The 26,782-nt window shown below is 50.6% G+C and overlaps 1 protein-coding gene across 1 annotated transcript in view; it reads left to right on the forward strand.

Annotated features, from left to right (window-relative positions):
* PTPRN2 (protein tyrosine phosphatase receptor type N2) overlaps positions 1-26,782 on the forward strand; it is an 806,499-nt gene that overhangs the window by 225,688 nt on the left and 554,029 nt on the right. The window contains exon 4 of the mRNA XM_086680696.1: positions 2,580-2,693. Within this exon, the coding sequence (XP_086536822.1) occupies positions 2,580-2,693 (114 nt within the window). The remainder of the gene's footprint in view (positions 1-2,579; positions 2,694-26,782) is intronic.

Here is a 26,782-nt window from a genome sequence, read left to right on the forward strand (position 1 = left end):
ACGTAACACTTGTAGACGCACATGCAAACACATACACGTGGACACAAGCACACACAGTATACACACATGTAGATGCACATATGTACACACACCAACACGTGTGTCTGCACAGTACTGTGTAGCTAAAAATAAATCTGTGTATAAATTGGACCTATAGAGTTCACACCAGTGTGGTTCAAGGGTCAACTGTATATGCCATTCTGGAAAAGACACAACTTTGGAGACCGTAAAATGGTCAATGGTTGCCAGGAGTGAGAGGCGTGGAGGGGTGAACAGGGGGAGCACAGAGGATTTTCAGGGCAGTGACACTACCCTGCGTGACACTATAATGATGAGCACGTGCCACTGTGCTTTTGTCCAAACCCATCGGTGCACAACACCGAGAATGACCCTGATGTGAACTACAGCCTTTGGGTGATAAAGAGGCATCACTGTAGGCTCATTGGTTGTGGCAAATGTACCACTCAGGCTGGGGGCTGTTGGTTTGCATACGTGAGGGCAGGAGGTATATGGGGACTCTCTGTACCTGCCCTTCAACTTTGCTGTGAACCTAAAACTGCTTTAAAAAATAAAGTTTATTTAAAGGATAAAGTTTAAAGAAATGTACTGGGGAAAGGTCTGTCCTGCCTCATCAGCAAGGCTGTAGTCTAGGGGCAAAGAGAATCAATGGTTTAGTTTCAACATTTAAATCATTAAAACCAAATGACTAGCTAAAACTAAACCTAATTTTAAAAGCACAAAAATACTATGTATTATATATATGTGTTTTAAGTATATAGTCGAGAGAGAGATTTCAAGAAAATCCAATAATTATTTTTCCAAAAATATATTTACCACGTTGTGTGGCACAAACCAACTTTCAAGGGTGAAGCCGTTTATACTTCAGAGGGAATTAATTCACTTGGGATGTTCCAAAATAGATAGGAAATGTCTTTGGCCATTTTTCACTGATGAGGACCTTAGCAGGTCACGACGCTCAACTGTAAAATGTGGGGTCAGCCCATCTTAATGCTCCTCCCAGTCTCTACATGTTACAATTCTACTTTCGAGATACTCCATTTGTAAAGTAAATTGAGAGTTTCAGGTACATTATAGAGAGTTCTTAGCTTTTCTCTTAGCCTCCTTCTCCTTCCTGCCCCCTCGTCCTTCCCCACATGAACACGCCATCCACAGGCACAGGGTTCTTCGCACAAGGCAAAATCAAAAGAACGGGGACACTTGCTGTCTGTGTTCACGTGGAGCAGATTGCCTGTCTCACTGGGTAGTGGCAGGGAGATGAGACCCTCCCTCCAAGGGAACTGTGACTGGGAATCACTGTGGCCGGAGATGGCCGTTGTGTTAAGTGAGTCACTCAGACAGAGGGGCGGTGCCATAGGGTGGAGGTGACCGGCAGAGCTCCGCACGGCCGGGGTGACCCACAGAGGTGACCGGCAGAGGTGCCCAGTAGAGCCCTGTGCGGGGGGCGGGGCCGGCAGAGGGTCTGACTTTTCTGCATGGCCGTGGTGTGCCCGGAATGAGCAGCTGTGCCGGCTGTGTCCCCTGCTGTGCAAAGTCCCATAGAAATCCACGACATGCTCTCCATACTTAGGATGATTTTCTGCCGATCACACAGCGCCATCCATCTTAAGCACATATGGGACATCAGACCCGTAATCACTGAGTCAGCCTGGCACTGGGCGAACGTGTCTCTGACGATTAAACTTGTTGCACTTGAAGGCTTTTCCTCGGCTACACTTCGTGCAGTGAGACTGTTGTGAACAATAAGGGAAGTGTTTCCCCCTCCATCCGGGCCTGAAGCTGCAGATGGCCGCCTAGCCCTTGAATTAGTCTTTTGTGTGTACGAAGGACAGTAATTTGGATGTTTGAACCCCCTACAGGAAGCTTATTTCAAAGTGAACAATTTGCCGAATAAAGACTAACTGGGGCCTAAATTAACTGGAGGGTGTGGTTTGAAAAGATGTTGATGAGCAGAGTGTGTCATTTTAGACAGATGGAACAGACTAGATAAATTGTGCCCGTTAGTCTCTCTTGTTCTGGAAGCACCTTGAGCAGCCTCACTGCCGTTCCCGCATCTGCCCCCGTTTGCCAGCCTGCGTGGCAGGTACTTCCACGATCCTCAGGCTTCCACAAATTCATGTGTATATTACCTGGGTGTTCTGTTTCTCATCTGGAAAACCGATCCTGAGTACTATTGGCTTTTTTGTCACAGGACCGTCAGAAGCAAAGCTTCAAGTCAGAAAGGTGAAAGCCAGGGGCAGGAAATTACAAAAAGTGAGTGGCGGGGGTGGCGAGGGGAGAAGGGATGAGAAAGTAGAATAGAAAATGCCAGCTACTCTGAATTCACGTCCTTTTCTCTATACCTTTGGAATTGTGTTTTTTATCATGCTCTTCTATTTAAATAAACCATTACTTTCCAAGTGCTTCTGACTTATGATAGTGTTTTGATGACTTTCTAAAGCCGTGTTCCAAAGCCTCACCACAGTGCATAATTAGAATATATTGCAAGGATGTGTGTAATGCCTTTCTTCTCTCTGAAAATGAAATGTCACTTTTTCTTCTCTGCTTCCCTTTTCTCACAGATGGAGTGTTTGGAAGGTGCCAGAAGGTTCCAGCAGTAGACACACACCGCTATGAAGTGTCACCAGCGGTTCTGCAGCACCTGGCAGCCACCTTGCAGAAGCTCTCCCGAACAGGTAGGCAGGTGTGGGCCAAACTGTCCTGTCCTGGGCTGCTGGCCCGAGCTGCCTTTGCACCCAGCGTTCAGCAGGTGCTTTGCTTCTCCTTAAAGATCATGGGCCTCTTAGGTCGGGGGGACCAGTGCTGAGATAGAAGAGGGCTAGGAGCAGGCAGCCTTACTCCTAGAAGGTTCCAGCGGGGGTTCCCTTCGTGGGCTAGAGGTGGCCCTAGATGCTGCCGGGCGTCCAGGAACCACAGCAGTTTGACGGTGCTTCAGAGAGTAGGAGAGACATCTACAGGTCACGTGACAGAGACGCCACGCCTGGGACCAGCCCCCCTCAGCCACGTGCAAGCCAGCCACTGATCAACCCCCAGAAAGTCAGTTTGCCTCTAAATACTGTCATTATGCAAGTTTTTGTTATACAGGAGCTTCCTGTTACCTGTTTACTTCACAGGGGTGCTAAGAAGATAGTTTTAAAAATATGCTAAGTGAAATAAGTCAGGTAGACAGAGAAAGACGCATATCATAAGATTTCACTCATGTGGAATTTGAGAAACTTAGATGATCATAGGGGAAGGGAAGGAAAAATAAGATACAAACAGAGGGGGAGGTAAGCCCTAAGAGACTCTTAAATACGGAGAACAAACTGAGGGGTGCTGGCGAGAGGAGGGTGGGGGGTGGGCTAGATGGGTGATGCGCATTGAGGAGGGCACGTGTTGAGATGAGCACTGGCTGTCGTATGTAAGTGATGAATCACTGGGTTCCACTCCTGAAGCCAAGACCACGCTGTATGTTAGCTAACTTCAGAATAAAAATAATTACAATGACTCAGATATTATTATACACACAATTATCACATACGTAATTTATATTATGTATATAATTTTTGAAATAGAGGGGGAAGCTGCATCGGCATGCTTAGCATTACTATGCCCTGTTCCTACTACGGCAGTAAAGCCCTGTTTCCTGTGCCCTCGGAGCCTGGACAGGAGGCCCACTTGCAAACACAACACCTTGGTGTCAGGTGAGGGTCAGGGTGAAGCTCCTGGAGGGTGAAATTCGCATGTCTCGTGGTCAGGACCTAAAATGGCCCTGCTGGGGGCCCAGGCCTGGAAGGAGGGACCAGGGGAGGAACATGGACCTGAGTCCATACGTTCTTTCTACATCATATCCCACAGAGCTTATCAGTGGCTCCATCAAGAAAAAAGTCTGTGGTCCAGTAGGTTTGGGAAACATTACTTGCTCCTTTCCTCCTTTTGAACGTTCGTGATGTATGCTGGTTCGTGAACATGCCGGAAAGTTCTGCAGTAAAGAATTTCATTCATTCGCTCCGAGTCATTGGACTATGGCACCCTTTCTCCCCAGGACACTAACTGTCCCAGGTTCAGGCAGGGAAGCAGAACCGCTAGGAGACCGCGTGCGCGATCAGTTGCAGGGAGTTGGTCGTGTGCAGTCATGGGCGATGATGGAGCGTGTCTACCAGACTTCTGTCTTTGGTCTGGAGCCTGAATCTGCAGGGCAGGCAGTGGGAAGGGACCATGGGTGTGAGATGAGAGGTCGAGGACAAGGACGGACAGGAGCCCATGACCGTTCTCGTGGCCCTGACCTTGGTGATGAGGTGTCCTGCGAAAGTCAGCCCCTCGTCAGGATGCCGAACGTGCACAGTTCCCAGAAGCTGAATGGGACCCTGGGGGAAAGGGCAGTTGCTGGCAGCTGCTTACAGATCCGGGTGAGTGGACAGAGGACCAACAACGTGTGTGAGCTGTAAGACGGCCATGGTCATACAACACTTAGTTCATAGTAACCGAATTGTGTGGTAGCTCGGTGGCCTGTGGCCAAGCGTTCATTCTTGACTAAGGTATAGTAGCAGCCAAAAGCGGTTTCTTGAAAGGAGAGTAGTTATCTGCAGAGATGTGTGTGTGCTCCCAAGCCCTAAGGGTCTGCTCTGTGATTTGCCTCTGGGGCCTTCCGAAGGGCCAAGCAGCATCCGAGTCTGGTGTGCAGGTGTCTTAGCCACATATGTGGGTAGTTGCTGCTTCTTCCCTATTAGGTCCAATCAGCATAATTTCTAAATTTACTGACGTCCCATGCATGATGCTGTGTGGACAGAACTAAGTAAGGCCCCGGTGGACCAGATAATGACAGTGGTTGGGGGGTTGGGACACCTGTGATATAGCACAGTGCAGGTGTGACAGGGGGCTGGAGGGTTGATACACCTGTGATATAGCACAGCGCAGGCATGTTGCTGACCTCAGCAGATGAGAACAGACAGCTTCTGTTGGTCTTAAGTATGGGTGTAGAGACAGCGGTCACCAGACTAACAGCTGCGTCGCGGGCACCATGGCTGTGCTGACTCCTCCATCAGCGGGACCACCTTTGCAACAGCAGCACCACTTGGAGTCACCACCAGGTTAAGTTCATGATAATCCACTGTCCTTTCCCACAATCCACCTCTCTGGGCACAGGCCAAGCAGGAGAGTTGAAAGGGGCGTGGTGTCAGTCACCTCCCCTGCATCCTTCAAGTCCTTGACGGTGGCACTAATCTCCCACTAACCATGCCCTCCAGGGAGGCCGTATCGCTTTTGGTACAAGGTTTTATATCCAGAGGCTGTCCTCGGGCCTCTCCCACCAGAATAGCCCTGAATCTGCCAGTCAGGGAATCAGTGTGGGGGACCTGCCAGCCGCTGAGTGTGTCCACTCCGGAGCTGGGGGAATGACGACACAGTGAGTGCGATCACCTGGCCTCTGTAAGCCCCTGCTCTGACTGGGGGGCCACAGTGATGTTTGGGTTTTTCTGCTGTTAGCGTCAGTTCAGAGTCAGTGTTTGATAGCCACTGGAGACTCTCATTATCTCCTTTTCCCTTGTACACACTCATCCTGGCACAAGGGCGCAGGTCCCTCTGGGGAAGGCTAGGAGAAGGAATCACTGTATGAATTGCTGACTTGTGTACCCTTCAGGGACTCTGCCCCGACCCTGCAGCTTCATTCCTGGGGCTCTACTCTATGACCTGGGATTGTGCCAAGTCTGGAAGTTGTTTGAAGGGCTGTGACTCTGTGTTGGTGATTCAAGCCAGACCTCAGTTCTGTAGATCCGGAACTTTCCTGCTTATGCAGGTCCCTAAGACTCTTGGAGGCCTTCTGTCTGTCTATTCCAGTGGTAGGAGCAGTCTGCTCACCTAATCAGTAACAACCGTCTTCTGCTTGCTGCTTTGTGGGGACCACAACCATCTGTCCTTAGCTCTTACATGCGCCCCCTTGGCCCTTGCCACCTCAAGATCCCGTCGTCCCCTCTGCACTTAGGGATCCCAGGTTGAAGAGAGCTCTCCCACGGTACTTTCTGACCTGAGGGGGCATCAGCACAGAGCTCTTCAAGGGTGCTGGGGCACTCTTCTAAACTCATCTCTCATAGTCTTGGGGAAAGGCATATCCTCCTGACCCTCCTGAGGTCATTAGCAGGTCTTACATGGCAATCCACTCCAGTGTCCCAATTTCCATAAGCCTCAGACACTTGCCTCTTTGTGATATAACAAGGAAATTCTGGCATCTCCACGTCATTTCATATGGACACCCCCTTCGGATGCCTGTTTATGTCAACCATTGGTGGAAACTGTTAAAGCTATTTCCAGCCCCCTAATCTAAAACATTGGTTGGAGAATCTGCGCTTAGTGGCCCATATCAATACATTTAGCCTGGTCCAATTTCTGTTCATTCCGTCTTGATCTCACATACTTAAGAGCCATTCCCACATGTGTTGCCCAGGTTTCTGTTGGTGTAAATTGGCAAGATCATGCCGTTCTTTGAGGGCATCTCTCTCTCTCTCTCTCTCTCTCTCTCTCTCTCTGTGCCTCCCCACCCTGGGGCCTGCTGGGACTTAAGTCCAGGTGTAGGTCCAGATGCAGTGAGAGGTGGTGATGGTGTGTCTGGGGAAGGCTCAGCAGGACCAGGTGGGGCAACCACCTGGGTGGCTCAGACACGTTCTTCAGACAGGGTTAGCCTCTTTAGCAGGAGGGGAAGGAGGGCTTCTTCTGGCAAAGAAAGGTTGGTGGAACGGAGGGGTTCAGTGTCCCAACTTCCTTAGGACCTGCCCATGTATCTCTTTCCCAGTTTTCAGTGTTCCGTCCCTCCCAAATAATGCCCTAAAGACCCTGTGAAGCTGGGGATTCCGATGGCATCACTGCAGTCACACAAGGTTACACTGCAGGTTTAGTGCTCAGAGTGAGTCTGAGACATAGGAGCAGTACTTTGTGGAGGTGGTTAAGCATAAAGGCAAATAAGGTTTTTAATTCATAGATTTTATTTCTTAGAGAATGTTAGATTTACATAAAGGTTGAGCAGAGAAAGTCTTGACACTTTGCACATACTCCCTTATCCCCACCTCCCCAAAGATTTCTCTGTTATTAACATCTTGGCTTGATATGGTATATTAGTTGCAGTTGATGAGTTAATACTGATACATTGTAATTAACTAATGCCCATAGTTTACATTAATGTTAACTTTTTTTGGTCCACTCCATGGGTTTGCACAAATGTACAATGACATGTGTCCATCCCTACACAATCATACAGAGTACTTTCACTGCCCTAAAAGTCTTCAGTGCGTCCCCGTTCATCCCTCCCCCTAATCATCCGACCACATATCTTTTTACTGTCTCCCGTGGTTTTGCCTTTTCCAGAATTTCATGGAGTTAGACTTATACAATGTATAGGCCTTTTCAGACTGGCTTCTTCACTTAGTGATATGCATTTAAGGTTCCTCCGTGTACCTCTATTTTCATGACTTGATAGCTCATTTCTTTTTAGTGCTGAATAATATTCCACTGTCTGGAGGTATGACTGTTTATTTATCCATTTGCCTACTTAAAGGCATTTTGCTTGCTCTACCCAGTCCTCCTCTAGGTCACCCAATCCTGTTCTAGATCACCCAGTCCTGCCCTAGATCACCTGGTCCTGCCCTAGGACACCCAGTCCTGCCCTGGGTCACCAGTTCTGTCCTAGATCACCCGGTCCTGCCCTAGATCACCTGGTCCTGCCCAAGGACACCCAGTCCTGCCCTGGGTCACCCAGTCCTGTCCTAGATCACTCGGTCTTGCCCTAGGATACCAAGTTCTGTCCTAGGTCACCTGGTCCTGTCTGAGATCACTGGGTCCTGTCGTAAATCACTTGGCCCTGCTCTGGATCACCTGGTCCTGCCCTAGATCACCTGGTCCTGCCCTAGGACACCCAGTCCTGTCCTAGGTCACCAAGTCCTGCCCTAGATCACTTGGTTCTACCCTAGGACACCCACTTTTGCCCTATGACACTTAGTCCTACCCTGTGACATCCATCTTGCTCTAGAAACCGCCCCCCACCCCCAGCTCTAAGTTAATTCCCTCTGGCTGGTCCTGGAGCAGGCTGTGTGAGTCTCTTGGGAGCCACCTGGTGCTTCCCACCCAAGCTGGGAGATGTCTGGTAGGTGTGGGGTTCTGTCTTGGGGGGTCACCTCTGCTGCTGATGGCTGTTTGCTGCTTAGTCACAAGAGGGCACGTTAAAGTGATGGAGAGGCTCATACAGCCGATCTTTCTGACCGCTTGTGAGCCCTGGGATGAGCTCTTACTGCTCCCGTGTCTCTGGTGCACATTCTCAAAGACAAGGGCCTCTTCTTGGAGCCAGGGGGTCACGCCGGCCACATGGTGCAAGCAGTCCCCCTCCCTGAGTCCCCAGCCTGCCACAGGCTTTGCCGAGGGTCAGCTCAGCCGCATCACAGGCAACAGGACACAAGTGCTGTGGCCGCACAGCTGAGCCTCTAGCTCGGCTCTGCCCTGGGACTGCTTTCCAGGGTGCCCTTTGCCCCCTGATCTGTGATCTGTGACCTCTTTTTCCTGGGGCTGTTGGCTTTCTCAGGCTAGGAAAACTCATCCTCAAAACTTGGAACAGGCAGATTCCTGGGCCCGTTCCAGTGGTTCCAACAAGGACTGTGGAGCAGGACCTGGGAATCTGTGTCTTCAGTAAGCACGGGAGAAACACTAAGACCTTAAGCCCTTTGGTGTGTCTCAGCCCTGTGCCTGTAACCGCGTCTGAGGGCTCGTGCTGCTGGCCCTGCCACAGGCAGGGGAGACTCATGTTACCTCAGTTGCTAAGTTTACAGTTGGGTGATTTTGGCATATTTTGATTCGGGACAGTATGACTGCCCCTCTGGGTGTGGGCTGCAGTACCTTCACTCCCATCAACACTTGTACACACATGCACACATCCATGTACACACACACACGTGAGCACACAGAAGCGCACACATGAACATACACAAACGCACATACACGTCCATGCACATGTGTGAGCACACACAAACGCACATGCACATGTCCGTGTACACACATATGTGAGCGCATGCACAAGCACGTATGTGTATATGTACACACATGAGCACACACACGTCCGCGTGTGAGCACACACAGAAGCATGCAATACATGTCCACGTACACACACACACATGAGCACACACAAGCATACGCATACATGCCCACGTACACACACATGTGAGCACACACAAGCATGCGCATACATGCCCACGTACACACACGTGTGAGCACACACAAGCATGCACACATGTCCATGTACATGCACATGTGTGAGCACACACATGCACACGTGTGAGTACATGCACACATGTGAGCACACAAACATGCACATTCACTCACACACAGACACACATCCATGTGCACACACATGCGCGAGCACACACACATACACATGCACACATCCATGTACGTGCACACACAAGCACACACATACATGCCCACGCACAAGCACACAAACACATGCATACACATCCATGTACATACACACATGTGAGCACACACAAACATGCACATACACATGCACACGTCGGTGTACACACATATGTGAGCACACAAACACACGTACTTGTCCACATACGTGTGAGCACACACAACCACGCACATACACTTCCACACTTCCACATGTGAGCTCACACATGCACACATGTGAGTACATGCACGCACACAAGCACACACACAAACGCACACACATGCACTCACATGCACACATCCATGTACGCTCACACGCGTGAGCACACACACTACCACGCACATACGCATGCACACACCCATGTATATTCACACGTGAGGACACACACAAACACGCACATTCACACACACGCACTCACACACATCCATGTACACACATGTTTGAGCACACACAAGCACACACATGTCCATTTACACACACATGACTGAGTGCACACACAGATACATACACATGTGCACACACATGAGCACACACAGAAACACACACATATAAAAACACATGAACACATGTATGTGTCCACACCACTTTGGGGTCCTCCATCTGGCACTTGTTTCCAACAGTGCCATGTAATCCAGAACTTTTTCTCAGATATTTTCGGTCTGTTGTCTAGTTTCTTCCTGACTTGTCCTTTGGATGTTTTGGGTTTTTCACCTTGGTCATGCAAAGCTCAATACCATAATAACATCCTGGAGGTGTTGGGAGTGTATGTCTTACTCTAGGAAAAGAATCTCTAATCCTGCTGGTGTACTGAACTTGGTTAGCCTGATATGAGATGGTTTTGGGGAAGGGAGCTTCTTCGGAATCCCTTAAAACCATTCTATCCAGGTAGCTGCATTTGAAGTACAGCAGGTTGGATGTTTCCGTACATCAAGGCTGCTTCTTGGCCATATGGTTGCTCGTCTCATTGACAGCTGCTTGCACCGCCATTCAGGAGACTTCCTCATGAAGAAAGAAGGGAAAATGGCCTTTAATTGTGCAACTTTCTTTTCCAACGTAAATATATACATCAAGGAAAAAAACGTGTTCACTTTCTATTTACCATTCTCGTGTCCTACAAGAAGAACGCTCCTCATTGTTCTCTTGTGTATTAAATTTTTAAAAAATACATTTCACTTCTTCTGACAAGCCATTAAAATTCAGCATTTAAATGTCACTCGTTGGCACATAATTTGCTGTCATGAAAACAACTATGGATTTATTTCTTGGCAAGAGTCTCCTGTTGTATTGAGCTGTATGTCAAAACCAAAAGCAAAAAAGCAAAGTTAAAAAAAAAAAAACAAACTCTAACACAGTTTTATAATTCCTTAAAAGAGAATGAAAAGAAATCATCTAATGCTATGGAATGGAACAGAACACCAATATGGGCTGCAGTGATCTCCAGATGTGATGGCCTTCTGCACAGGGGTGGGCTGTGGGCTCTGCGTTATGTCCCCTGCTATGCCAAGATGCTCTGTGCAGTGGGACACGTAAGCCTAGCTTTGCTTCCTTCATATTCTTCCTCGGTCATTCTCTTTGCTTGCAGTGAATCTCCACTTACCTGTCTTCCCTTGTTAGGAAACCCCCTTATGCTCCTGGAAATTGGAGTCATTCCTTCTTGCTGAGGTCCAGCTGAGGCCCACTACCCCTCCGAGTTCCAGGCAGATTCGTGCTGTGGGGTGGAGAGATGGAGAGGTGCACGTGGAGGGCATGTACAGTCACAGTGATGATGCTTGTCCTTCTCAGGATTTTCATTATATACAGTTGGACATTCATGCGTGGTGGGAACCTGGTGGAGGGGCCGCTGAGGGTGAGTGGTGATTGGAGGGGGTGGAGAGGCCATGAGGGGGTCGGTAGGCAGGGCAGCAGTCACACCTCAGGCCCAGAACATAAAGAGTGCTCATGAATTGGTGAGAAATACAGCCCGCTTAGCCTCACAAGAAATTAGAAAAATGGAAGTTAAAATCACAAGAGGTTATTTCATTAACTATAAGATGGCAAAAATGAAAGAATACGACATTCCCAAGTATTGACCCGAGTCTGGGGCAAATTGAAAATTCTTAGACACAGCGGACACAACCATTTTGGAAGCTGTTTTAGCAAAAAAAAAAAAAAAAAAAAAAAAAAAAAAAAAATGGGTTAAGTGAATACCCAAATCACAGCTCTCCACTTCTGGTTATGGACTCCACATTGTATATCTGTGCTCCGTCTGTAACAGGCATTGCTACATCTGCGGTAATGAAAACCAATGGAAGTAAGCTAAACCTCCATTAGCCAGGAAGAGATTCAACGCTATACGTAAGCAGGGTCAACAAACTGGAGGCACGTGTATCAACATGCCTGCATCTCACAAACATGTTGAGCAAATAAATAAAGCGAGGTCGTACAGAATATGCAGAGTCTGAGACCGTGAACATGAAAGAGGAGGACTGTACTGTCTCCTGGTTAGGAGAACTCACACACACCGTGCACGTGGAGCGGGGAATACAGGACGTTGAACACACAACGTGGGGATAGTGGTCACCTCTGGAGTCAGGCAGAGTGAGCTGCAGTCGGGGGCAGGGGGCTCCGATGCAGCGTTGTACGTTGTGTGTCTTACGTAAGACAGTGGTGAGTGCAGTCCGTTTATCAGATGGTTTTATTCCTTTTTGTATGCATGAACCGTTTTGTGACACGGTAAATAATAGAAAGGCCAACAGTGTAAACACAAGGCAGTTTAAGAAGGGACTAATGAAGAAAAGAGCAGAAAATTAAGGAGTAGTGAAAAAGAAATAATGAAAACAGCAAGAAGAAACGAAAAACCCAGTTCTTCGAAAAGACTTATAAACCAGAGAGACTTCTGTTTGGCCAACAACAGTACTGCAAAGGAATAAATACACAACACTTGGGAAAAGGGAGCATCACTACAGATAAGCGGAGTTTAAACATCACGAGAGAATACCACCAACAGCCTTGTTCTAAGGAATGTGAACAGGCAATTAAAAAGAACTATAAACCATAAGAGTGATGCAGAATGCTGTAGAACACTTGAATACGCCTGTCGTGTACGTAAAAAGTCGTATACCTACATTTTCAAAAAGTTGGTTTTGTAAATTCAGTGAGCATTGTCTGTATCCATAGTGGGGTATGCATGCTGTTCACAAAGTGTCTCTCGTGGCGCTCTCCCAAACATAGCACGAGCCATATGCAGCGATGAGGGCACACAGCTGTGGAAATACGTGGTCACAGAGCTTGTGTGACTTTGAACCTGGCACATGCAGTATGTACACATCGCAGCCCAAACTTTGCCAAAGCCTTTGTGTGACTAAACATTGACCATCACCTTCTGTTTGCTAAGAATCCGCCTGAGCCACATATCCTTTCCAAGTCCGTATTTGCTGGTAACATCTCCTCCTTGGCTCAAAAGCACCCCTTCTCGCTGGTGAATTTTGCAATCAAAGGAGAGACGAGAGGTCTTAATTAAAGGAAAACCCCTTCTGCAACAAACATTTTCTCTCTAAAGAAAGAGAAAGAATAGTCAAAGTGGGCTTGCAGTGTGTGGGCCGAGGGTTGCCGAACTACAAGGAAACATGGTATGAAATGAGCGGACTAGCAACGTCGTTCACATCGCAAAGGGGGCCTCTCTACCTTCCTAAAGCATTCTTGGCACATTTCCTTTGAACAAAGAGCTCCCCTGGTACATTTCAGAATTGGTTTCCAGATTATTGACGTCAGGACAGACACATGAAAGCCAAAGAGTTAGTTCTAACTCTTCTAAATGTTGATCGGTCTGAAATTAGGAGAAAATAGCCCTGTAGTTTAGAACAGCAAATACGATCAATTTTAAAGCTTTATTTTTCCACAGCTCTTCAGAGCCGTGATACCAGAAACGGCATAGTTTGTGTCTGTTCCTCTAAGAACTCCATTCTGAGAGAATCAGTCTTACTCTGCACACTGCACTTTCACCATTATCTCTTAAGGAACAGAATGACTAGGAAACATATGTCTTTGGGGGAAAGGATGTCATATTTTCTATGATATTCAAGGACTTTCAGAACTTCTGGCGAAGGACAGGGACTTCTGGCCGCACTCACTGGGCCCTCTGGCCATCTCACTGCCTGTGCCCGGTTCTCAGTGTCGTGTCCAGGAAGCTACCACCCTCCTGGGAGCACCAGGGGCCTGGGGGCCCCGGAGCCTCCATGCCCACCTACCACACACTGCCCTGCCAGCAGCCTCAAAAGGGTAGACAGCTGGTCATAAGAGGATGGGCCAAGAGGGTTTAGACTGACACAAATTGATCTTTCCGTGTATGTAACTATCGAGTCACGCCAGCCATGGGATCTGATAGTGTGCAGAAGAGAGCTGCAAGATGATGGTTTGATAACTGGCACCAGATACAGCAAACACCCGTGGCAGTGTGGAAGTTTGGTGCAAGTGTGGTGAAGTGCAAAGTGAGGCAGGGTTTAGTGGACACACATCCCAGCTCTGGGCAAGGCGAGCAGATCACACGGAGGGAAGTGGAAGCCGCCAAGCTCTGCGTCCCTTCAGCCTTGGGCTTCTCCCCTCCTTCCTCCGCTGCAGTCACCCCCCTCACCAGTTCCTCCGCTGATTCTCCACCCCAGTCTGCCTCCCCTGTCCTGTTGAGTGGCACGCCTCCTGTGGCTCATCTAGACACATTTCTTGCAGGAATTGACGGCAGACCATCGCATGACTGATTCTCAAGGCAGAATAGAGGCAGAAAACAGAACTCTGTCTTCTCGAGCTGGGATGCACTTAGCTGACACCAGAGTGAACCTTTAATTTACATGAAAGACTACAAATCTGGGAACCAGAAATGAAAACTAAGACTTGTCACTTAGGGGGCAAACCAAAGTCATTCTTTATATGCATTTGAGAATCGAATTGTTGTCTTTTAGAAGATGCTTACATGTCAAGAAATGTTGGCACAATATATACTACCCCTGTGATTAAAAGGTAGGTTTCTTAACTTTGAACACTGTAAAAGCTTGCATTTTTTTCTCATGTGAACTACAGATTTTGCCTTTTAATTTTAAGTGTGAAGTCAGGTAGACTTCATCCCTTTTAAAACTTGAAAAGCTGAAGGCTTGATTTAGGTTGCCACATCCAGAGGCTGGCCGGCACCTGCTTTTGAGCACCCTGCACTCTGGAGCGGGGACCATCATCGCTTCCTGGAGGCTTCATTTCTGATGCGCCAGAGTCTTCTCCCTCGGGAGAGTTAGGTGTACCTGCAGGAGAGCAGTTGAGGCCTGTGAGACCTGGACGCTTCCCAGATGGCACAGAACACCTTGCATTTCTTTGCATTTCTGAAAGAAGCGGGAAGGTGGGGGTGGGGGGCAGGTCCTTTTTTGGGGCTGGAATTTAGAATGAAACCTCACTCAAAGCTGTGTAGGTCACAGGGCCAATCAAGCTTCTGTTCACATTACGGGTTTGTGTACTACCTGTCTTACCGAATAAAAGCCTTTAGACTCAGGTGGGCAGATAATTACAAATGGATCCTGGACCTCTCATTTTGGAAATAGTTTTTATCATCCTCTTCTTTCTCTCCCTCTTTCATCTCTCTCTTCTTGAGTTAAAACTTTCTTGTGATTTTGTAGGGTTCTGGGCATGTCAGCCGGTCATATGAGTAAACGCCAAAGCTGCATGAAGCAGTCACTTTTATTTGAAGTCAGGAATGGAAGTATAGGGTCAGGAACATTGGTACGTGTTTTCAATACTGTATTAGTCCTCTAAAGAGTTGTTACAAGGCAGGAGCCACACACCAGGCAGCAGTGGCACTGACGTTCTCGGCCGTTCTGGGCTGTGTTCTTGCCACAGGACACGCAGCGAACCTCACGTTTCAAGACAGAGGCAGGTGGATAAACGCCTTTGGGAAAACATTTGAAACCAACCAAAACCAAAATTTTCCACCAAAACTAGAGGGGCTCCTAGACCTTAAACAGAGAATCAAAATAAAGCAAAACAAAAACGAATAGACTCCCCTCGAGGAAGTGTGGTTCCGTACCACGACTTTGTCTAAATTCTCGAGCACGAAGACAGACGCCATCGATGATACCTAGTAACAGAGCGAGAGCCACTCTAGAGAAAGTCGCGTTGGAGCTCAGGGGGCTGACACTGGGAGCTGCAGTTAGAGAATTCCAGAATGCCACACAAGTGGAACCTGCTACTGGCATGACCCAATGGAACAGAGTGAAGATGAGCCTCTCTCTCTCCTTGTGGCACTGAATACCCCACCTCCCCTCGACGTGGACGTGCCTCCTGCTCCTGGGTCAACGAGCCCTGCTCCTGGCCAGGAGTCCCAGACCTTATCCTTCAGTCCTTGGGAATCAGACGCCACTTTCCCCACCTGCTTCACAGGTATTCCCACATCCAGTCAGCCACCATTTATGGAACGTTCCCGCTGTTACTAGACATGAGGATGGGTTATCACAGAAGTCGGTAACAGAATGGTCCGGTGCTCCATCGAGCAAAGTGAAAGGGGCTCACTAGACAGAGCATTTAAGGGTCAAAGTGGGCTTCTCCGATTGTCACAAATGCATGTTCGTGCTCACCGTTTCCCTGAACACCAGGAACTGGTTCCGGTTAGCTCGTTTCATGTAGCAGACGGCACTGCAGGCTGACCTCCGGCCGCCAAGGTGAATACTCGGTGTCCTTCGGAGGCCGGGGTCAATCCAGCCTTGTTGGCTGTAACTCCCAGGCTCAGAGCTGGAGTTCTTCACCGTCTCCGCCCGCCCAAGGGCCAGTGTTGTACAGTGACAGGAAACAAGGTGTGGAGCTAGTGCCCCATTGCTGACGTGGGTGTCAGCATTCCACTCACCCCGACAGGGGCGTGAAGCCCCTCTTCACATCCTGCAGCTGAATGGAGAGGCCACTGTGGTGTGTGGTGGGGAGGGAAAGACAGGCCACAGGAGGAGAAAAAGTGGAGACAGGGCCAGCTCTTGGGGAGGAGCCCCGAGGATGGAAGGAAGGGCCAGGAAGGCACCTGCCAACCAGCAGGCGGCCTCCCTGTCAGAACCGGCTCTGGATGGTGGAGGGGAGTGAGGCTCTCGCTCTGCTTCCTGCGGGGCCCATGGGGAGGTCAGGAGCCGACTGGGCTTTGCCCCTGCTGTCCAGGAGGTGCGTGGCAGGCAGCCACTGGCTACTTTTTCTTGCCACCTTTTAGTAAGAAGTGACCTTTGGCCCTTGGAGTTTCTCGTTTCACCACAATCGTCCTGTCCCTTCAGTGTGGACATGTTTGCCCAGCAGAAGACTCCCCAGTGCCCTTCTCGTTTGGCCCCACGGGGTCCCCAGTGCCCTTCTCCCCACACAGCCCTGGCAGGGGCGTGGTGACGGGTTGTGCACAGCGGCTGGGGAGTTTCCCCAGGCCGCTGGGAATAGCTCACATATTCAGACGAGAGCAAACGGAACCGGGTACAAATGGTAAACATCGGAGCAAAAGTAAAATTGAGAGCAGGGCAGGCATTACCGAGATGGCTAGCACGCGCCGGGAGGGCGTTGTCGCCCTCTGGGTATTTCAGTGCGGGGTAACGGCAGCCTGTGGGCTGAGGAGGCCGCCGCGGTAACGTGCACAGACGGCGGGTTAGGGACACAAGATGCACATGAGGTGTATCAGCATGGGTTGCATGTTTACATCTTCCTGTTCCCGCCGATGCGGTATTGCTGTATGTGTACATATGCAGTGGAAGTTTTCAAAATTATTCACGTCTGCAGACGCGTAGCCTTTTCCTGCCTGATCAGGAATATTCTGGCAGAGCAGCGGGATGGCACGTGAGCTCCTGTGGAGGTGTGTGTGTGCAGGGAGAGGCCGGGAATAAGTGAACCTTAAGGGGGTGTAAGGGAAAGTCCTCGGGGGAATAGAGAGGAGGGGCAGTGAGAAAGATCTACGAGTTTAAGCAGAGTAGTCATGAGCCCCGAGTTGTCCCATGTGGTCATGAGGAAATGCGTAGACTGTTTGTAATGATTTGCAGTACCATCTGTAGTTTTAGTGATCAAGGGCATGGGCCTGAATTCAAGTCCCTAGTCTTTCCCTTGCTGCCAGCGTGATGTGGGCGGGATCCGGCGCAGCTAGCTGTCCGTGCCTCAGCGTCCCCATCGGCACCGTGGAGTTGTGCAGTTGTGCAGGGAGTGCTTAAGCGGTTGGATGTTTGTTATTGTTACTCATTTAAAACGTAGCCATTACTGAGCCATGTGGGTTCAGCTTACACGTGGATCACACACGTGAACAGTGTGCATTGGACACGCCCGTGAATACCGATAAATGGCGTGTACGTGTGTGTCCGTGTCCTGGGGGAGAATCCGAGAATGTCTGTAGTGGAGATACGGTGACCTCAACGTCAGCATGGATCGTCTCTTTGAAGCAGATTTTAAGCATGTAATTGATTAACTTATGACCTGCTTGGCATTTCCTTAAACTAAAAAAATGTTCTACAAGCAGAACACAATCATTTTGAAGAAAATGCCGTTTTTTACAGTAGGCGTGTGTTGGCTCCTCTAAGACGTGGAGCCGGAGATGACAACGGTTCTAGGTAGGCGTGTGGAGGCGTTTGGGTCCACGTTCCTCACGGTTTCTGCTTTTGTGGGTATCAGGGAGACTGCTGGGCAGTGGGCCGCGGCTTTGCGAGGCCGGGGAGACCGGTAACCAGCCACGCTGTGGGCCGCGGTCTCCACACTCAGCCGTTGCTCTCCTCTTGCCTCGGAGTCTGGGTGACCGGCTTGAGATGACTCGTAATTTTCCTGAATGGGGACTTGCTTTCCTGCTGTGGGTGCTGCCTGGGATGCTCGCTTGGTGTCCTGTGGTGAATATAAAATCATAAGTGACATGTGCCACTGTGGTTTCTCTTGTGTATATAGTTGAACATGCCCCTCAACGGACTGCGTGTCCCCCATTTCTACATTTCAGTGCACTTTCCTCCGAACAGGTGAAGGCCCTGCTGCTGGAGACAGGGGAGAAAGACACTGACAGTCTGTGTTCTGGCTGCAGAGCTAGTCACCTGTGTCACCGCATCTAATACTCAAAACATCTTCCAAAATAAGCATCATTGTCTCAGCTTTACGAACATGGCCAGTGAGCCTTAGGAAGTCCTCGTACACTGCCCAAGGCTTTTGCTCTCTACCCCCCAGATCCGCTCTCTGCCCCACAGCTCTCTCTGAAGCCCCACATTGGATTCTCAAAGATGTCTCTTCGCCCTACATTTCACATACAAAATATACCTGTTTCCTCTCACTTTTGGTAAGTCAGTCACTTTCTCAAGACAACAGAGGAAAACTGGTTACTCACTTTGTTTTTAGGGTTATGTGTTTATCACGCTAGGTGAGAATTTGTCTAGAAAAGGCGGAAAATGCTTCCTGAGGCTTCCTCGGGTAGATGTCTGATTTCTTCCGTTTCACCGCTCTTAAAGAAGGACAGGACCACTCCCGAGGGTAATTGGATTATTAATGACAGGGACTGTATTCACAGGCTCAATCAGACCTTACTCAAGGCTTTTTAGGGAGGAATCCTGAGGCCTCCCTAATCAAAGGCCAGAACCACTCCTCAGAATGCAGCATCCCCTTAACCTTATCCAGAGAGGAACCTCGCACCCTAGACAGATTTCTTACAAAGAGGCGAGTTTCTGTGAGGCCACAAAGTCTGGGGGGCGATGGCTGGGTTTTGAGCTGGGAGGCCCAGTGTGGAAAAATGGCCTCTGCCCCCTTTAGCATGTGAACCTGTTAGGGAAGATGTGTCTGCGGGGCCGTCTCAAGAAAACCTGGATCGACTCTGGTTTTATATGTTATTGATTCATAAGCCTTTATGGAGAGCCGTCTTTGCCAGGAGCCTAGACTGGGGACACAGCTCCTAAAGGACGCGGTGCCCGGGTGACTGCTCTGGTTCTGGTTCCTGTGTTGCTGTTTGGAGGTACGCAGGGGAATGAAGAGCCAGCACTCCAGGGTCAGAAGAGCTGGGCCCCCTGTTCCCCCCATTCCCTGCTCCTTCCTCTGTCACGTCGGGAGACTCAAAGAGTAAGGGGGATCATAGGGGACGATGGGCATCGTGGTGCTTTGTAAGTTACCCTTCCTGTGCTCACCGCTCTGCCGGCCTCCAGGGTTGCGGGTGACCCCGCCCTCAGTGAAAGAGCATTCCGCATGCACCCCAGCATTCTCGCTGGAGTTTAGTGTTTAGGAGTGCGTACGCGCTCATGTTCTATGTGCTTCCAATCCACAGAAAGGTGTAAATAGAAGATGTGATGAAGAGTGCATAGACAGCTCCGAGTGTGGCTGTGTCCCTGTACCAGCATGTGTGCGTTTCTGGGCACTCTGTCCGGGGTCTGGCAGGCGCTTGGCCGCAGGACGGCCGGCATGGTGGCTGCTCTGGCCTGCCGTCTTGGCCTCCTGTCTCTCCTTTCATCCCCAGTACGCTTCTGTTCCTCTAATTTGAACTCTCTCTGTAGAAAACACTTCCATTGTTCCACGTTTGGGAAAATTTAAAAATTGATATTATAGTCTTCAAAAAGAAAGAGGTTTGTGATTTTTCTCTTGTTAAGTTAATGAACTGGCTTGGAGAATCTAGGAAGGTGGAAAAAGCCAAAGGCCGCGTCTGAGCCTCCGTGTGGGCGTCCTTCACGGCTCTTCCTCCTTTGTCATTCCAGGCTCCTTTCATCTCCTGCTTCTCTTTTTATCTGCTCTGTTCTGTCTATAAACCCTGCTCTTTCTCCCTTTATCTCAATACCATAATGAAAGGCCTTCAAAGACCGAGTTTCAAAAAACATCCCCCAGAGAGGGCCAATTAAATACATAAAGACGGTTTGTGTGTAAAGACTGGAGTTTTCAGGGGTATGAGATTATCTTGAATTTCCAGGTGGAGGGCGGAAGCTGGGTCCTGCCCTCTCCTTCCTGTCTCGTGCTCGGCAGACTGTCAGAGCACCGTGGGCCCCTGGGGACCCTGTTGCACCCGGGGCCTCTGACAGCAGGCCTCCCCCTCCTTCTGAGCAGTGGCTTTCTTAAGCTGTCACTTGGCAGGTTTTAAGAGAGTGCTGCCTCCCTCAGCCTGGGCTTCTGCATACAAGAGCTCCAGCTTCTGTCCGCGTCCCGGCGTCGGGGACAGGAGGGAAAACCAAACGTGTGGGAGGCTGCAGATTGAGATCTGCCATGTTCTAGTTGTGATGGCACCTGTGTACTCATGCAGTCTGTGCACAAAGTATTGGATAAACAAATCAAAGCCTGAAACAAGGTCAGCTACTTGAGAACAATTGGTTCTTAAGGATCTTGGGCAGTTCAGGAGCCCTGGCGGAACAGTCAGGTCATGCCAAGGTTTGTAGAGCCGGGTACACTCAGTGAGGTCAAGCTCACACGTCAGCTCAGATCAGGAAGTGAGCGGTATGGTATTGCTTATCCATCACGTTGATTATTTTTCAATGCTGTGATTGGACCTTGGCCCTCTCTCTTCCAGAGGAGATGGGAGGTCACCCAGTAGGAGGCAGGTGGTTCCTGCTCTCAGTTTCCACTGTTTGGTTGGTGAGAAATTGCATTCTGGAAGGATGTTCCCTTGTTCTTCTGGGATCACCACACGGGGAGGCTCGAGGAGCCGGTGTGGGCGCCACCCTCCCCAGGGCCTCCTCGGGCCGCCCGGGTGCGCGTTGTGCGGGGTGACGCCTCTGAGTGTGACATACGTCTGTCTCTGGGTAACACCCGGGCAGAGATTCAACCTTCCTTTTATTTTACTGAACGTGCAGGGGATGCTCTCCTCACACAGGTGCTTCCCCTCCGGCTCTCTCTTCCTGGGAAGGGTTGCGGGCTGGACGCCATCCAAGGCCTGCGGCGCACTGAAGCTTCTCCTTGTCGGAGAAGGAGCGCTGGGTGAGAGGGAAGGGCAGGGGGCTGCCGCCCAGCTCTGTGGTGAAGGAAGCGGCCACCCAGCCAGCTTCATCCAGCCATTGTCCTTGTGTGTGCGTGAGCCCCCGTCAGGGCTTGAATGGGTGTGTGGTGAGGCCTGGGCGCTCCTTTGCCCATAGGTCAGGGAGGACAAGACATGTGGGTGCCAGGAAGGGCAAAACATTGGCGGGGGTGGGGAGTTGATCACTTTCTTTCTTTTTTCCAATTCAGTTTTGGAGACAGGACATTCGGGACGAGGAGGGGCTGTTAGACTACCGCATGCGGGCAGTAACGGCCGGTGTGCCGCTGGCTCCAGAGCTGGCCACCACCGTCACGGGAAGTCACGCAAAGGTGTCGTGAGGGTGGTCTGACCGGTCCAGGGGCAAGGAGGTGAGGTGAAACTTGGAACAGCACAGGTACCTCCAGTCAAACCCTGTCACCATCACCCGCTCTTCTCTTGCTGGTGTCCACTGCGGTATTTACCAGATTGAGTTCCTCCAGGCGGTGGACACGAAGCTGTGGGTCTGGGCCGTGCCTGGAGGGAAGGGTACAAGTCGGGGCGGGCGCGGAGCTGTGCCTCCTGACCCGGGGCAAGTTCATGGTGCGTGCGGTGGCCCCATCCAGTGGTCAGGGGCAGCTCAGTGCACAGCTGATGGTCTGAGGGCACTTTTTCAAAGCCATGGCCCCACCTCCTTGACACTCTGTCTTTAAACAAATGTAGATGGACACTGTAGGTGAAGGTGCACGTTCCCGTCCAGCCTGCAGAAGATTGAGGTTTGGGACCTGAGAGGGTCTTCATGTGCACGTGTGTGTGTGTACGTGAGAAAGGACGGGGTGGGGAAGGGGGCTACTCTGGAGGTTTGCTGTGATCCTTACTTGTGGGGACTCAAGAGGGTCAAGCTGGGCGACAGGTGGCGTGTGTCCCGCCACAGCTGGCTGTCCACGCTGTCTCTGGTCTCACAGAAAGACGCTGTGGCCAAGGGCGTCTCAACTCCCAGGTGAAAACACTCCATCCACGGATTCCCTGGAGCTCCAGGAGTGGCTTCGTGTGGGGATTTTGGAAGCTTCACTTTGGCCAGCAGGGGTCGGGTTCGTTAGGAGGAAAGGTCCTGGGATGGCTACACAGGTGGGGAAGGGACCAGGCCTCTGGGAGGGTCTCCTGGGGCCTGGTGGTCAGCGAGGCCTCCAGGAGGGAGCTGTGCCTTCACGGATGGAAGGGGTTTACAGGTGGGAAAGAACCCCAGGGAAGGAAGAAAGCCCGGGTGCGGAGGGAAGAGGTGAGGTGCACCTGGGAACGGACACTGCCCAGTGACACCACGAGCACCTGCAAGGGTGACACCAGCAGAGGCTGGTTCCAGGATTTCAAGGTGAAGGGAAGGATGACAAGCAAAGTGGCGTTTTCTGGAGAGCCAGGTTTGCCCTTCCTAGAACAGCAGACATCCTGGTGCCTTGTCCCTTCTTCAGCAGGGAAGGTCTCTCACGAGGCTGCCCCACCCCGTCCTCTCTCCTGGGGGTCTGGCCTGGAGGCTGTGCACCGGGAGGTGCCCGAGGCCCGGGCCTGGCACCAAAGAGCAAAAATTACTCATAATTACACGCAATTAGCAATTTTAAATTATTAATGGTGGTGAAAGAATGTGTCTATTCAACAACTAATTTGTCGTAATTTTTAGTAATTGAAAGTAATTTCTAGCAATTAAATCCTAATTTAGTGCATTTTCTGGGTGATGCCCTTATTCAAGGGGTGCGTCTGATTGTACCGTTGGGTGCTTTCTTCCAGGCACTTTGTGCAGTAAACTTTGCTGGGGAGGATATTTGGAGGAACAAAATAACCGAATCTTGGAAGCGCGGCAACAGCAGAGACCCGCACGCAACAGGGGAGCGAACGCCTGTGCCTCCTGTTGACGCGGGCCTTCCCAGAGCCACCCCTGCTCGGTCTGCTCAGAGTCAAGTGTAGGGGCTGGATGTTGGGAGGAGACACGGCACCGGGCTGGCACTCGGGCGGGAGTCCAGGAGGGGCGTCTGGTCACGGTTCGCTGGAGGCGAGGCCTGGAGCCAGGGCACAAGAGCTGGGTTCTGCTAATTCACAACTTCCCTCCGCTTTCCTAACCCCCACCTCCGGGGCAGGTGTGCCCAGCCGCCCCCAGGAGTTAACCTAATCAGGGCGGATTTGCATGTGAAAAGCAGCCTGGAGTCTTTGTCTACTTGAGGAGGGGATCTTATCCCTGATGAAATCTGTCATCTCTTTTGTCAAGTAGCAAATAAATATTCTGACTAAATTCTTCAGAAATGAAACGACTTCGTATATCTGGGAATGTACTTTAGTCCCCTTGCAAATTAGTCATTTTAACTATGCATGACTTCTTCCTACCACCCTGGGTAGCAATTGAAACTTGAATGTGGTTACTGCCTTTCCATATTTATTTTCTGTTGGAACCGTGGATCCCGGCAGCTAAAGACACAGAGATGAAAGGCTGGCCGCGGTTACACACGTTTCTGTCATTTTCCTGGGCAAATCCGGACTTTCTGGGCAGTAGCCCCGTTCTGGACCGCGGACTGGGTCACAGACCCCGCCCCTCCCAGTCCTGCAGGCCAGCGAGGTCGTCCTCTGCGCCCCTGGCAGTCAGTGTCACCACTGGCTCGCACCTGTGCTCAGGGCTGTCTCGCGCAGTCTTCCTGGGCCCCGGATCCTTTGCCAAATCGGAAAGCCCTCCCTGCACCTGGGCCTGAGCTCTTCAAGGCCCAAGGCCACCGCTGCTTCGGAAAGCCCATCTCACATGGCTCAGGTGGGGAGTCTCCACCTTCTCAGACCTCGCATCCTATTCATGGCAAATATTTGGTAACGCCTTCTCTCCTATGCTTATATGAAATCAATAAGTGACAGAATTCCCAACACGCAAGAATGTTAAAAAATGAATATAATGCTATGATATAAAGGACAGTAGGAAGAAAGATGAGTGATGACAAACAAACACGCATTTTGATATGTGTGTGCCCGAACGGGCCCAGCCGAGGACAGAGTGAGGCGCCTGGTGTCGAGTCTCGGTGGACCGGCAGAGCCAAGTGCAGACTGTATCCCTGTGTGCAGTGGGGTCCAGCACCATTGCTGAGTTGCGATAGGTACTCAGCCCACGACGGACGGGAGGACGGAGCTCCTTCGGGGGCCTGCAGTCCTGCTCTGAGCTTCCGGACGAGGACTGTGACCCCGGCGGGCACACTGCTTTGGGTCTGTTCGCCCTCCCTCCGGGCCCCCCGTGAGGCCCAGAGAGAAGCCAGCGTGACCCTGTCTTGTCTTCGCTCCGCTCACCGGCTCTGATGCCAGCAGCGCCTACTCTGGTGACTTTTCCAGCTTCCTGGCGGTGTTGGTGATGCCGCCCCACACACGGTGCTGCGGCAGGTTTCACTGAGCAACCCTGTTTAGTACGTTCTGCCCGCAAGAAGGTCCTCCCCCACGGAGGAGCCCACGGTGTTCCCGGATCGTTTGTCAGGGGCAATTCGGCATGGCAGCCTGGGAGCTTTGGCGAGCTCTGACCTTTTCAGCTTGTGTTGATTGGGTCTTTCTGAGTGGAAACAGCAATTGCACCTGCCAGCATCTCTTCGGGCAAAGTAGTTAGGAGGATGGAAGGGAAGCAAAGGGCAGGAGGCTCCCTTTCTACAGGTTTAACCACAGAAAGCAAAGGTAACGACTGAGGAGCAAGGATCAGTCTGTGCTGTAAACATAAAGGAAAGGAGAAGAGAAGAAGGAAGAGGCAACAGGTCGTTGGGAGAGTTCACAACAATTCCATGACCCTCTCCACGAATGCCCACCCGGCATTCGCGTCTTTCATTTTTCCAGGTGATGTTTACACACTGCCGGGGTGCGCCTGGCTCAGATTCCTAGCTGCTGTGACAGGCCGGTCCTGGCAAGGGGCCCAACGGAAAGTGACCTCCTGATCGCAGGGGTCCTCTTGGTCCTAACTGTGGTTTGGGTTGAGGCATTAAAAACCCTGCCCTTCTCTTCCTCTGCCAGGTGAACAGAGCCTCCACTGGAAGCAGGTCGGATGCTGAGTCACCACCACTGGGAAGGAGGCACCAAGAGCCTTCTGTGCACACAGATGTGTAGGACGGAAAGCTTTGTTGTGTTAAATTGCTCAAGCGTTGGGGTTGATTTGTCACTGTAGCATCACCAACACCTAATAGGGAGGAAATTCACAATCTAGGGGGAAGCTGACATAGATACAAATAATAATGCTGTTGCATGATAATTGGAACAGAAGCTTGGCATTCATGAGGGTTAGGTGATTTTTGTGAATGCCAAAATTTATTAATTCTAGAACAGCATATAATCCATTCCTTAAAGTGGTTAAAATGTAATTTAAGAAGTTAGAGAAAATTTGAGAGGCACCTGGGTGGCTCAGTTGGTTGAGCGTCTGACTCTTGATTTAGGCTTGGGTCGGGACCCTGAGGTCATGGGGTCAAGCCCTGTATCTGGCTCTGTGATGAGTGTGGAGCCTGCTTAAGATTTCTTTGTCTCTCCCTCTGCTCCTCCCTTACTCATGCTCTCTCTCTTTCTGTAAAAATTTTTAAAAAAGGTTGGGGCACCCGGGTGGCTCAGTTGGTTGGGCGTCCAACTTCGACTCAGGTCGTGATCTCATGGTTCGCGAGTTCGAGCCCCGCGTCGGGCTCTGTGCTGACAGCTCAGAGCCTGGAGCCTACTTTGGATTCTGTGTCTCCCTCTCTCTCTGCCCCTCCCCGGCTCTGCCCCTCCCTGCTTGCGCTCCCCCCCCAACCCCCGCCTCTCTCTCAAAAATAAATAAATATTAAAAAAATTTTTTTAAAAAGTCAAGGAAAATTTGAGATGATTTGATGATTCCATGCAAATAGGACTAAGGAACTTACTAAACATACCAAAGGACATATTGCCACTAAAACGAACCACATGACATTGGTTACATTATTTTTTTTTTTAACGTTTATTTATTTTTGAGACAGAGAGAGACAGAGCATGAACGGGGGAGGGTCAGAGAGAGAGGGAGACACAGAATCCGAAACAGGCTCCAGGCTCTGAGCGGTCAGCACAGAGCCCGACGCGGGGCTCAAACTCACGGACCGCGAGATCATGACCTGAGCCAAAGTCGGCCGCTTAACCGACAGAGCCACCCAGGCACCCTGACATCGGTTACATTATTAAGTGAAATTAAGTAAATTGCAGGCTGCAGTAACGAGGCGGTGAACGAGGGAGCGCGGTTTGTTCTCCGTGAGGCAGGTGGAGATAGTGGTGAGGCCTGCGGCGTGGGGGACCCGCCAGCATCCCCAGGAGGCAGGGCAGAGGGCAAGGGAAAGGGGTTGAGGAGCAGAGAGCAGAGGTGGGCTGGGAAGAGGCCCCCTCAGGTAGCTGTCTTCACACTCTGGTCGCTCTGCCATCCGAACCTGTGGGGCTTTTCCTGGAGTAGCTTTGGGACGTGGTGGGCTGGGCGAGGGCTCCCTGTGGAACAGCGCTCAGGG

Source organism: Puma concolor, chromosome A2, assembly GCF_028749965.1.
Source record: "Puma concolor isolate L17-30 chromosome A2, mPumCon1.1.hap2, whole genome shotgun sequence".
NCBI classification, from domain to species: domain Eukaryota; kingdom Metazoa; phylum Chordata; class Mammalia; order Carnivora; family Felidae; genus Puma; species Puma concolor.